Genomic DNA, 12,893 nt, shown 5'->3' on the forward strand with positions numbered 1-12,893 from the left:
ATACAAAGCAAGGAGAAGGGAGGAAATAATAAAGATTAGAGCAGAAATAAATGAAATAAAGAGTAGAAAAAAAGAGAGAAATCAAGGAAACTAAAAGTTGATTCTTTGAGAAGACTAACACAACTGACAAACTGACAAACCTTTAGCTAGATGGATCAAGAAACAGAAAGCAAAGACTCAAATTACTAAAATTAGGAATGAAAGAGGGAATTATAAGGGAAAATCATAAACAAATGTATGCCAACAAATTAGATAATTTATATGAAATGGATAAATTCATAGAAAGACAAATTAAAACTGATTTGAGAAGAAATAGAAATTTTGAATAGACCTATAATAAGAGACTGAATTAGTAATTAACAATCTTCCTACAAAGAAAAGACCAGGTCCACATGGCTTCACCAGTGAAATCTACTGAATATTTAAAGAAAAATTAACAGCAATCCTTTACAAACTCTTCCAGCAAATAGAAGAGAAGGGAAATTTTCCCAATCCATTATAAGAGGCCAGTGTTACCTTGATGCCTAAATCAAATACTAACTAAAGAATGTCACTCACCATCTGGCTTTATAAGGATTAGGTCATTAGCCACTGCAAGAGCTGACTTTCAACACACTCTGAAAGGAGTTCAGGGCAGAGATCAGGAATGAGGCACTCTGCTCTGGGAAATCTGGCAGGTCTGCAGGTAGATAGATTTTTTAAAAAATTTATTTTATTTTTGGCTGCGTTGGGTCTTCATTGCTGCACGTGGGCTTTTCTCTGGTTGCAGTGAGCGGGGGCTACTCTTCGCTGTGGTGCGCGGGATGTTCACTGCGGTGGCTTCTCTTGTTGCAGAGCACGGGCTCTAGGCACGCGGGCTCAGTAATTGTGGCTCTCAGGCTGTAGAGCACAGGCTCAGTAGTTGTGGCACACAGGCTTTGTTGGTCCACGGCATGTGGGATCTTCCCGGACCAGGGCTCGAACCCGTGTCCCCTGCATTGGCAGGTGGATCCTTAACCACTGCGTCACCAGGGAAGTCCCTGTTTGTAGATTTTTTGATGATGGCTATTCTGACCGGTGTGAGGTGCTATCTCATTGTAGTTTTGACTTGCATTTCTCTAATAATTAGTGATGTTGAGCATCTTTTCATGTGCCTCTTGGCCATCTGTATGTCTTCTTTGGAGAAACGTCTATTTAGGTCTTCAGCATAGTTAATATTTTGATCTTGTTCCTTTCATTAATTTCTTAAGTGCAACCATCTTCACATAATTGAGATCATATTGTCTGCACAGGTTTGTATTTTGGTTTGTTTTGTTTTTTCTAAATTTATTTATTTATTTTTGGCTGCGTTGGATCTTCGTTGCTGTGCATGGGCTTCCTCTAGTTGTGGCGAGCGGGGGCTACTCTTTGTTGTGGTGCACGGGCTTCTCATTGCAGTGGCTTCTCTTGTTGCAGAGCTGGGCTCTAGGCGAGCAGGCTTCAGCAGTTGTGGTACACGGGCTCAGTAGTTGTGGTTCGTGGGCTCTAGAACGCAGGCTCAGTAGTTGTGGTGCTCAGTAGTTGCTCCGCGGCATGTGGGATCTTCCTGGACCAGGGCTCAAATCCGTGTCCCCTGTATTAGCAGGCAGATTTTATTTTTAATTAATTATTATTTTTTTTTTTTTGGCTGCATTAGTTCTTTGTTACTGCGTGGGCTTTCTCTAGTTGTGGCAAGCAGGGGCTTCTCATTGCATCATTGCAGTTCACGGGCTTCCCATTGCAGTGGCTTCTCTTTTTGCAGAGCATGGGTTCTAGGCACGTGGGCTTCAGTAGCTGTGGCTCACGGGCTCTAGAGCACAGGCTCAGAACTTGTGGCGCATGGGCTTAGTTGCTCCATGGCATGTGGGATCTTCCTGGACCAGGGATTGAACCCGTGTCCCCTGCCTTGGCAGGGGGATTCTTAACCACTGCGGCAAGCAGATTCTTAACCACTGCGCCACCAGGGAAGTCCCTTTTGCTTGTTTTCTTAGTATAACTTTAAATTGCCAAGGAAAAGCCTGAGTACATTTTTGCATTTATTCATTCATTCTCTCAATCAAAATATACATGTATAAATATGTATGTTTATAACTATATGTATATATGTGAACACACATACATATATAGTGATACATTTGTATGTAAGGTACTATGTTGGCTGCTTCTTGGAAAGTTTATTGTCTTTCACGGCACAAAAGTTATCTATAATATAAAGCAGACTATGAAGAATGTCCATGTTCTCTTGTAATTCAGACAAGGAACCTCTCTGGATTATCTAAACTTTGTCTCACAAAGTTTCTTTGTTTGTAGATTCCTCTCTTTGGTGCTAAGACTGTTGGCCGGAGAAGTCCTGATGGACTAGTGCTGAGCAAAGCTGAATTTGTTGAGAAAGTTCGTCAGAGTAATCAGGCCTGTCATGATGGAGATTTCCACACAGCTATTGTTCTGTACAATGAAGCCCTAGCTGTTGACCCTCAGAACTGCATCTTATACGGCAATAGATCTGCAGCCTATATGAAAATCCAGCAGTATGACAAGGCACTGGACGATGCAATCAAAGCCCGACTTCTCAATCCCAAATGGCCAAAGGTAGAAATTTCATTTACTTTCACGGAATCTTTTGTGCTGATTTCTTATTTTAATGTAACACTTTATTGACTGAGTGCAGTTATTAATTTTTTAATAGTCTGTACTTCAGCAAGATGTGGAATGGCTTCATTGAGCTGGTACACTAGTGAATAGCTTCCTTTTTTTATGCTTTGGAAGTATGCTTTCCTTGTCTAAGTTTAATCCTTTTCCTGCATGTTTAAGATATAAATTTTATTTTCACTCAGTTTCTTGATAGGATGCGTTCTAGTTATTTTATAGGTTTTGGACATCTCTTTTTTGCACAGATGTTTTAGATGGAGTATTATGATCAGCCACATGCAATTACTTAACATAGTTTCAACCCTGTTATAAATTTTGACTATTCAGATGATATAGAAAAATACTTAGGACTTCCCTGGTGGCGCAGTGGTTAAGAATCTGTCTGCCAGTGCAGGGGACATGGGTTTGAGCACTGGTCCAGGAAGATCCCACATGCTGTGGAGCAACTAAGCCCGTGCGCCACAACTACTGAGCCTGTGCTCTAGAGCATGCGAGCCACAGCTACGGAGCCTGCGTGCCACAACGACTGAAGCCCGCGCACCTAGAGCCTGTGCTCCGCAACAGAGAAACCATCGCAATGAGAAGCTTGCGCACTGCAACGAAGAGTAGCCCCCACTCGCTGCAACTAGAGAAAGCCCACGACATGCAGTAACAAAGACCCAACGCAGCCAAAAGTAATTAATTAATTAATAATTAAAAGAAAAGAATTTGGTCTTTGTCTCTGGTTCCTGGAGGGAGATTCTAAACCCTCGGAATTTCTTGAGTGATAGGTGTGTGTGTTATTCATGAGCTCCTCAGATCACTCCTGAGTTTATGCTAATGAATGAGGTGACTCCAGATGGGGGCTGGTCACCAAACAGACCACCCACGTGATTAGAGGATTGTGGCTTTGGACCAGCGCAGCCCCAGGGAGAGGAGGGAGACTGAAGATTGAATCCAACCACACGGCCAGTGGTTCAATCAATAATATTTGCACAATAAAACCCCAATAAAAACTCTGGACACCGAAGCTCATTGGAGCTTTCTGATTGGTGAACACATTGATATACTGGGAGGGTGAAACACCCTGAATCCATGGGGAGAGGGCATGGTAACTCTGCACTCAGGACCCTACCATACCTTGTACTATGTGTCACTTCATTTGTATCCCTAACAATGCAACTGTCATCATAAACATAACTTTTTCCTCAGTTCTGTGAATCATTCTAGTGAATTATTGAACCAAAGAGGTGTCACGGGAACCTCCTGGATTTGTAGCTGGTCTGTCATAAGTATAGGTGACCTGAGGACCCCATGTGATGCTGGCATCTGAAATAAGGGAAATCTTGTTTGACCTAATCCTGTGCCCTTAAACTTGTGGAGTCTGATGCTAACTGTAGGTGGTTAGTGTCAGAATTACACTGCAGTATTGCACTGGTGTCAGAACAGCAAGGGACCCAGAAAGCCAAATGATCTTAATAAAGAAGAACAAAGTTGGTGCATTCAACCTCTCTTCAGCGATGAGAAAAACACACAGAGTTCTGAGCTGGTGCCCAGGCATTTTACAATGTGATAACCCTGCTCACATCCAGAGTCTGAACATCTAGATAAGGACTTGAGTTTAGCATCCCCGCTGTTAAGTTCCCACTTTGCTTTTCCCAGGGCACCTCTTAAAGTAACCACTTGAGTTAAGCCTGTAAAAAGTTAGTCACCTCCGCCCCAACTACCTAATAAGTAATAGGTGCTTACTACCCTGCTCTCTATCTCCTGCTTACTCCTGACCTGGGGTGGAGGACTGCCTTTCCCCCAGCTCATTGTAAACCACCTCCCTTTCTGGGATCTATAAGTAAAAATTCTTGTGACTTTACTTCCTTTGTGTGGGTATATTGAAACTTTGCCTTTAATCAAAATCACCCCATGGGTTTCACTTCCCCAAAGTGGGAGCTCGGATGCTGAGGGAACCACCTGGGGATCCCAAGTGGGTGGTTTGAGCCCCCTTATTCAGCAGGTCCTAATCTGCATATTCTTAATTTAATACACCGGCTCCAGCTTCTCAACACACTTTCCAATTTCAAAACAGTGGGGTACTGGTATAAGGATAGACATATGGATCTACAGAATAGTATTCAGAATGCAGAAATGTACTACATTTATGATCAGTTAATTTTCAACAAGGGTGCCAAGACAATTCAATGTGGGGGGGATGGACTGTTCAACAATGATTTGGGGACAACTGGATAGTCACTTGCAAGAGCGAGGTTGGACCCCTGCTTCACATCATACATAAAAATTAACTCAAAATGGAGGAAAACATTTAGAAGTAAATATTTGTGACCTTGGGTTAGGTAATGGCTTCTTAGATATGACACCAAAAGGATAAGAAAAGATTTATAAGTTGGGCTTCATCAAAATTAAAAAGAAATGTGGTTCAAAGGATATCATCAAGAAAGTGAAAAGATGGCTCACAAAATGGGAGAAAATATTTGCAAGTCATATATCCAATAAGGGACTTGTATCCAGAACACATAAAAAAAATTCTTACAACTCAGCAATAAAAAGACAACCCAGGGACTTCCCTGGTAGTCCAGCAGTTAAGAATCCACCTTGAAATGCAGGGGACGCCAGTTCGACCCCTGGTTGGGGAACTAAGATCCCACATGCCACGGGGCAACTAAGCCCGCGCGCCACAACTAGAGAGAAGCCCGCGCACAACAACGAAGAGCCTGCGTGTCACAACTAAGACCTGACGCAGCCAATAAATAAATAAATAAACAAATAAAAAGACAACCCAGTTATAAAATGGGCAAAGGATGTGAATTGACATTTCTTCAAAAAAGATGTACAAATGGCTAGTAAGTACATGAAAATATGTTCAACAACATTAGTCAGAAATGCAAATCAAGATGAGGTACCACTTTATACCTACCAAGATGGCTAAAATTAAAAAGACAGACAATAACAAGTGTTTACAAGAGTGTGGAGAAATTGGAACCTTCATACACTGCTGGTGAGATTGTAAATGGTACAACCACTTTGGAAAACAGTTTGGCAGTTCCTCAACAGATTAAACACAGGGTTACCATATAAAATTCCACTCCTAGGCATATGTTCAAGAAAAATAAAATATATGCCCACACAAAAACGTGTACATTTATGCTAAGTGAAAGAAGTCAGTCACAAAAGACCATTTATCCATTATGTGAAATGTCCAGACTAGGCAAATATATAGATTATTATTTGCCTAGGGCAGGCGGTGGGGAGGGGAAGGGGAGGTGGGTTGGGAAAGGTATAAATTCCTTTTTGAGATGACAAAAATGTTCTAAAATTAGATCCTGGACTTCCCTGGTGGCACAGTGGTTAAGAATCCGCCTGCCAATGCAGGGGACACGGGTTTGAGCCCTGGTCCGGGAAGATCCCACATGCCGAGGAGCAACTAAGCCCATGTGCCACAACTACTGAGCCTGCGCTCTAGAGCCCGTGAGCCACAACTACTGAGCCCGCATGCCACAACTACTGAAGCCCTCACACCTAGAGCCCGTGCTCCACAACAAGAGAAGCCACTGCAATGAGAAGCCAGCACACTGCAGCGAAGAGTAGCCCCCGCCTGCCGCAACTAGAGAAAGCCCACGCACAGCAACAAAGACCCAGTGTAGGCAAAAATAAATAAATAAGTAAATAAATTAAAAAAAATAAAATTAGATCCTGGTGATGGTTGCACAGCTCTGTAAATAGGCTAAAAACCATTGAATTGTACATACACTTTGCATAGGTGAGCTTCATGGTATATATATCTCAATGCAACTTTTTAAAAAAACAAACCCAGTAGAAAGGTAGTGGGGGAATAGCCAACCTCACCTATCTCATAGTCTTGGTGGTTTCTGACACTTACTGAAAGGAACCCTATAGTTATGCATGACCGAGTTGGCTTAGGTCAATGTGTGTTACAAACTACCTTGCTTGTTACTGGTATGTGCTATTTTTTTCTAATATATATATGTATACCTAATATATACCAAATTTCCTAGGGAATTTGGTAACTCTTGTGACTAAGAGATTCATAGGTGTTATAGTGAGGTTTCCTCTCCTCTGAGAATTTGAAACTAAGGAAGCCAGACAAAATAGAAAATATTATCATAGGGATGAAAGCAAACATTATAAAAACAGCATAGAGAGAAATGATGGCTCCTCAGCCAACACTTGCAATATAATTGGTGGTCAAGACCACATTTTCCTTCTTTCTTTTTTTTTATTGTGGTAAAATATATATAACATAAAATTTACCCTTTTGACCCTTTTTAAGTGTACAATTTTAAGTGCACAATTCAGTGGCATTAAGCACATTCGTGTTGTGCAACCATCACCACCATCCACCTTCAGAACTTTTTCATCTTCCCAAACCTACACTGTGTACCAGCTGCCCATTTTCTGAAGTTAGCGACCCAAGTTTGATTTTCCCCCAAACTATTACTATGTGAACTTGGAAGAGCTACTCTGCTCTTCAAAGCCTTAGTTTCTCCATCCATGAAACGGGGATGATAGTTCTTGCCTGAAAGGGCCCATTTGAGGATTCAGTGAGAAGCGGAGTGTAACATGCTTATTAAATGCCCACCCACCAGATCTGTGTCTCCTGCCCAGACAGTCTTCCTCAGCTGCAAGCCATCCTCCAGTTGCCTATCGAACATCTACAGGAAGTTCCAAGGTCACAAATACAACCTGTCCAAGTGGAGCTCAGCGCCCCCCCACCGCAAGCTGCAGCCCCTCTTCCTGGGTCAAGGCCTCTCCATCCTCCCAGTGCTCACACCAGACACTTGAGTCCCCTTAACTCAGCCCTCATCATAGCCCTATTAGCAGCCAAGTCCTAATGGTCCCATCTCCTAGAATGCTGTTGAATCTGTCCACTTACTGTCCCCTTACCATAATGCTGCCTTTGTTCAGAAAACATCAGCTCTCAACTCTACTGAAGTCCCCAGATGGGTCTCCTTTACTCCAATGTCTACACTGCTCCTCCTGCTCTGGCTGCCTCCTTCTCAATAGTATCTCTACCCCTTCCCCACTCCCACCCTCACCCTGTTGCAGTAAGATTCTTCTTTACTTGCATGCATGCCATTTCTCCTGCTAACCTACTTGAAAATGCAAATGCCTCTAATCCTTCAAGATTTAGCTCACTGGTCAAGGTTAGGGACCCCTCCTCTCTGCCCCCATCTCATTCTATGCTTCCCATTAATATTTGCTGAGTGTAGTGCCAGGCCTTGTGCTGAGCACTTTGTGTGCATTATTTTATATTCTCTTCCCTCCTGATGTCATATCTCTACTTCGTCATGATTGAGGTTGGTGCTATGGTTATCCTTGTCTTACAGATGAGAAAAATGAAACCTAGAGAACTTAACTGCTCAAGGTCATACAGTGAGTAAGAGGAACTACCAGATACAAAAACCAATTCTGTCTGATTCTCTGAAATCTGCAGTATCACAAATATAATTTGTAACCGAAATTCTTCCTTCCTTGGTTCACTGGGTGAACTGTCTCATTTTTTTACCCAACTGCTCTCATATTACTTCCTCTGCAGCCCTTTCTCACCTCTCTCCTTTCCCCAGCTGACTTAGCTCTTTCTTGCTTGGTGTTTCCATGGGCAGCCCCAGGGAAATTTCCTATTAAAATCCCAGTTCCACCTTCTCTTGAAACAATCCAGAGATTGTCAACACCACGTCTGAATCTCGCCATGGCAGCAATTACCAGGGTTGAGTAGCATCTCCCACCTCCTCCCCAGCTTTGAGATGGGGCGTGTGCTCGAAATTCTTCAAAGACCTCACCCCTCTCTGATAGCAGCCACTTCCGCCACCGTCACCCGTGTGTGTTTCCTCCCTGGAGCCCTCACCCCTCTGAACTCTGCTGAGTCTCTCTTGCCTCCCAACACTGATACCTAGAAAGGAAAAGATGGTGTCTTCTCTTTGTTTTTTCATCTGGCCACATCTGATATATCCAACATGTTATCAAAAGTGACAGAACCAAAGGAATTCTTTGTCAAAGCAAAGCTTTAGGTCTGAGTCTGCTGCAGCTATATGTCACTTGCTGCTGAGCACACTACGTGTCATGACTGCTTTGTCCACTCAGCAGCATCTTTCTCTTTGCCTGGTGGAGGCCACGGAGACAGGAAAAAGCCCTTTTGCAACGGAGGTGCTTTCCTCTCTGATTATAGATTACTTGTTATATAATTCCCTCAACTGTGACAGGACCGCCCCTTGGCTTCTGTGCAGAAAAGTGTTAACCCAGCAGCCCCAAGATTGCACATCCTTATAAAGTCCTGCTTACAAGGTTGGCCCTTGGCTGGTGTCTGGGAACTTGGATTTGGGGAGGGTTTCCCTATTTCCAGAACTGATAAGAGTGGCTCACTCTGCCTAAATTGTTTGTACAATGTAATTTATGCTGAATACCTGTTTTCTTTCTTGGAGTCTGGAATTTTGGCACATGCTAGACAAAGAGTGCTTATGTGACCAGCACCAAAGAAAAACTCTGGGTACTGAGTTTCTAACAAGCTTCCCTTGCAGACAGCATTTTCACACGTGTTGTCACAACTTGTTGCCGGGGAATTAAGTGTGTTCTCTGTGATTGCACTAGGGAAAGGAGCCTTGGAAGCTTGTGCCTGGTTTCCGTCAGACTTCACCCCACGTGCCTTTTCTCTTTGTTGATTTAACTTTGTATCCTTTTGCTGTAATAATTCATAGCCATGAGTAGGACTATGTACCGAGTCCTGTGGGTTCTCCCCTTGAGTCGTTGAAACTGGGGGTGGTCTTGGGGACACCTGACACAGTCTCTCTCTGCTTGTCTGGATGCCACTTCCCCTCTTCCCTGAAGACTTCTTCCCTGGTTACCACACCTGGGAGTGATCTTTCCCTGTGCCCAGTGAAGCTGTATGTGCAAACTTTGGAAACAGAGACTTGGATCAGATACTGCTTTGGCTTGGCATGGAGCAGGCCCTGGTAAATGGCCCCTCTTGTAAAGATTGTTTAGTCCCTTGGCTGGTACTTAATCTTGGCCGGTTCAGACTCCCTAAGAGCAGAGGCTTTGCAGACAGGCCTGGGTTTGAAGCCCTGCTCTTGACTCTCTTACCTTCTGGGAGCTTGTTTCTTCATCTGTAAAATGGGTGGAATTGGGTTTAATTTGATGGAATCATGCAAAGTACTGCCCATAGTGCCTGGCACACAGTTAGTGCACAGCAAATGGGAACTTCTATCATTGCTTTGGTTATTGGTGTAAAAGTCTTCTCCCCAAATAGACAGGAAGCATCTCACTGTTCTGTGTTACTCTCTCAGGTTAGAGCATTCTGTTACACAAAGTAGGTGCTTGAACCTTTGTTGAAAGGAGAATATTTACTCTGCAGTGAAAGGCATTACTTTGTTGCCAAAATAAAAACAAAAGTAGTCATTACCATTTAAAAAATCACATTTGAGTGCTTATGTGCCATGCACTGGGCTAAACAATTTGCATAATTTATTCCATTTAATCTTCACAATGACCCTGTGAGTGTGGTACTATTATTATTATCACCATTTTAAAGATGAGGAAATGAAGCTTAGCACAATCATGGACTTACAGCAAATTAGTGGCAGAGCTGTAATTCAAAACCAGGTGTAGGGGCTTCCCTGGTGGTGCAGTGGTTAAGAATCCGCCTGCCAATGCAGGGGACACAGGTTCGAGCCCTGGTCCAGGAATATCCCACATGCCGCGGAGCAACTAAGCCCGTGCGCCACAACTACGGAGCCTGCGTGCCACAACTACTGAAGCCCGTGTGCCACAACTACTGAAGCCCACGTGCCACAACTACTGAAGCCCACACACCTAGAGCCCGTGCTCCGCAACGAGAAGCCACTGCAATGAGAAGCCCGCGCACCACAACGAAGAGTAGCCCCCGCTCACTGCAACCAGAGAAAAGCCCGCGTGCAGCAACAAAAACCCAATGCAACCAAAAATAAAATAAACAAACAAACAAAAAAACCCAGGTGTATTAGTCTGCTCAGGCTGCCATAACAAAATATCACAGATTGGGTGTCTTAAACGACAGAAATTAATTTCCTCACAGTCTGGAGGCTGGAAGTCCAAGATCAAGGTGCGGTCAGAGTCAGTTTCACTATCCGTTGAGGAGTCTCTCCCTGGTTTGTAGATGGTAGGCGTCTCCCTGGCTTTCTCAAAGGGCCTTTCCCTGGTGCATGAGTGTGGGAAGACTGAGCAAGGGTGTTTTTCTTATAAGGACACTAATCTATAAAACCAGGGCTTCACCTTTACAACCTCATTTATCCTTAATTACTTCCCTAGAGGCACCATCTCCAAATACAGCCACACAGGAGGTTAGGGAGTCAACATACGAATTTTGGGGGGGACACATTCAGTCCATAACACCAGGCCTATTTGACACTGGAGCAGTCACAAATTAGTCAAAACTTCTGACTTGTTCTGATGCCATATTAAGAACGATGTGGGGTTAGGAGGTGGGTGCTTAATTTCCTTCACTCAGTCAGAAACTTTAACCCAAACAGGGCTGCTAACCTTTCAGAGGTCTAGAAGCATCCCTCCCATAGGGCTTTGTCAGGGAACACTTGAAAGGGTTCCTGGATTTAGAAGTCCAGCTAAACTTGGAGTTTAGACTAAAAGGGAAAGAATTTGGAAGAGAGGGGAAAAATAAGTAATTCCACTGACTCAGAACCCATGTCTCAGAAATAAAGTCTTTTAAATTTATTCCCCCAATCAGAAATGTTTGCTCAGGACTTCCTTGGCGGTCCAGTGGTTAAGATTCCGTGCTTCCAATGCAGGGGGCATGGGTTCGATCCCTGGTCTAGCAACTAAGATCCCACATGCCGTGCTGTGCAGCCAAAAAAAAAGAAAAAAAAAAGAAATGGTTTGCTGGGAGGTCCAGTGGCCTTTCCAGCTGATGGCAACAGGTAAGGTAAAGTTTCTTTGAAGTTCCTCCAAAGACATTGTTTGAAGCAAATTTGTTTATCTGATTTTTTTTTGTGGTCAGATTGTTTCGGTTTTGATCTTTGTTCCAAAGGATGGAAGATTGTCTACAGGCATATTTCAAACACTCCTTTCATTTTCTCCTTCTTTTCAGAAGCACCCAAACTAATCAGGACATTTGCTTGCTTTGTAATTATTTACTTAAAGGACTCCCTGTGTGTGTTCAGACAAGAAACTCGTTCTTCTTGTAAATTGTGAGGGGGCTGGAGATTGTACTGATATTCCCCAGTACCATTAAGCCAGACAGCTGCTGTGGTTCATTAGCCTTCAGAAGATCCATAAATCCTGAAACGTTAACTGAGTATAACTGGATCAGGATTCACAAGATATAAATTCTTAGACAATGACAAGGGAGGATGCAAAGCTCTAGGAGTAGTACTTAAACCTTGGTTCAGAACCCTGAATTTTTTCACTTATAAACAAGCAAGTCTCTCTAAGAATTTTAATGCTGTTTCTCAGAATTTTTCATCCGAATTTTCTATTTTAATCTTCCTTGATCCAGAGACTTAAAAAAAATTTTTTTTCTTCTGGAAATGTATCAAGAACTTAAACTGAATTTCCAAAGATCCAAAAAGGGAAGGGAAGCTGCTTCCGGTGACAGGAGAGCAGCTGTTCAGGAATAAATTTAAAATGCTCCACTTCATCAAGGTGGAGCTGAACATGTGGTTAGTGTTTAATACCAGACTAATTCATTTTTTTTTAAAACAGTTACTAACTTTTTAAAACTAACTTTTATTTTTGGCTGCCATCGGGTCTTAGTTGCAGGTACGTGGGACCTTTCATTGCGGCACGCGGGCTTAGTTGCCCCGCGGCTTGTGGGATCTTAGTTCCCCGACCAGGGATCGAACCCGTGTCCCCTGCATTGGCGGGTGGATTCTTAACCACTGGACCACCAGGGAAGTTCCCAGACTAATTCTTGATAATATTATCTATGTTTCATGTAGATAAAATGCATTTATGTATTTAAGTGTAGACCAAAGAGACCCTTAGGCAGCTTTGCACGGTTGCCAAACCATTCCTTGAAGGACACACTAACAAGACTATCTATTTGTGAACGTCATGCCATTGGAAGGAAGATGTGGTTCTACAGCAGAGGGTGGCAAACCCATGTCAAATCTAGCCTACTGCCTGTTTAGTAAATAATGTGCTACAAGGGCAGAGTTTATTTGCAACAGAGGCGGTATGGCCCACAAAGTCTAAAATATTTACTACTGGCCCTTTGCAGAAAAACTCCCCTCCCCTCGAGGGCCTCGAGTTGG

The 12,893-nt window shown here is 43.2% G+C and overlaps 1 protein-coding gene across 1 annotated transcript in view; it reads left to right on the forward strand.

Moving 5' to 3' along the window:
- Window positions 1-2,365: 2,365 nt before the first annotated feature.
- TTC28 (tetratricopeptide repeat domain 28) overlaps window positions 2,366-12,893 on the forward strand; it is a 651,841-nt gene continuing 641,313 nt past the window's right edge. The window contains exon 1 of the mRNA XM_036874395.1: window positions 2,366-2,586. Coding sequence (XP_036730290.1) covers window positions 2,512-2,586 — 75 coding nt within the window. The 5' untranslated portion in view covers window positions 2,366-2,511. The remainder of the gene's footprint in view (window positions 2,587-12,893) is intronic.

This window comes from Balaenoptera musculus, chromosome 14 (genome assembly GCF_009873245.2).
Source record: "Balaenoptera musculus isolate JJ_BM4_2016_0621 chromosome 14, mBalMus1.pri.v3, whole genome shotgun sequence".
Classification (NCBI taxonomy): Eukaryota; Metazoa; Chordata; class Mammalia; order Artiodactyla; family Balaenopteridae; genus Balaenoptera; species Balaenoptera musculus.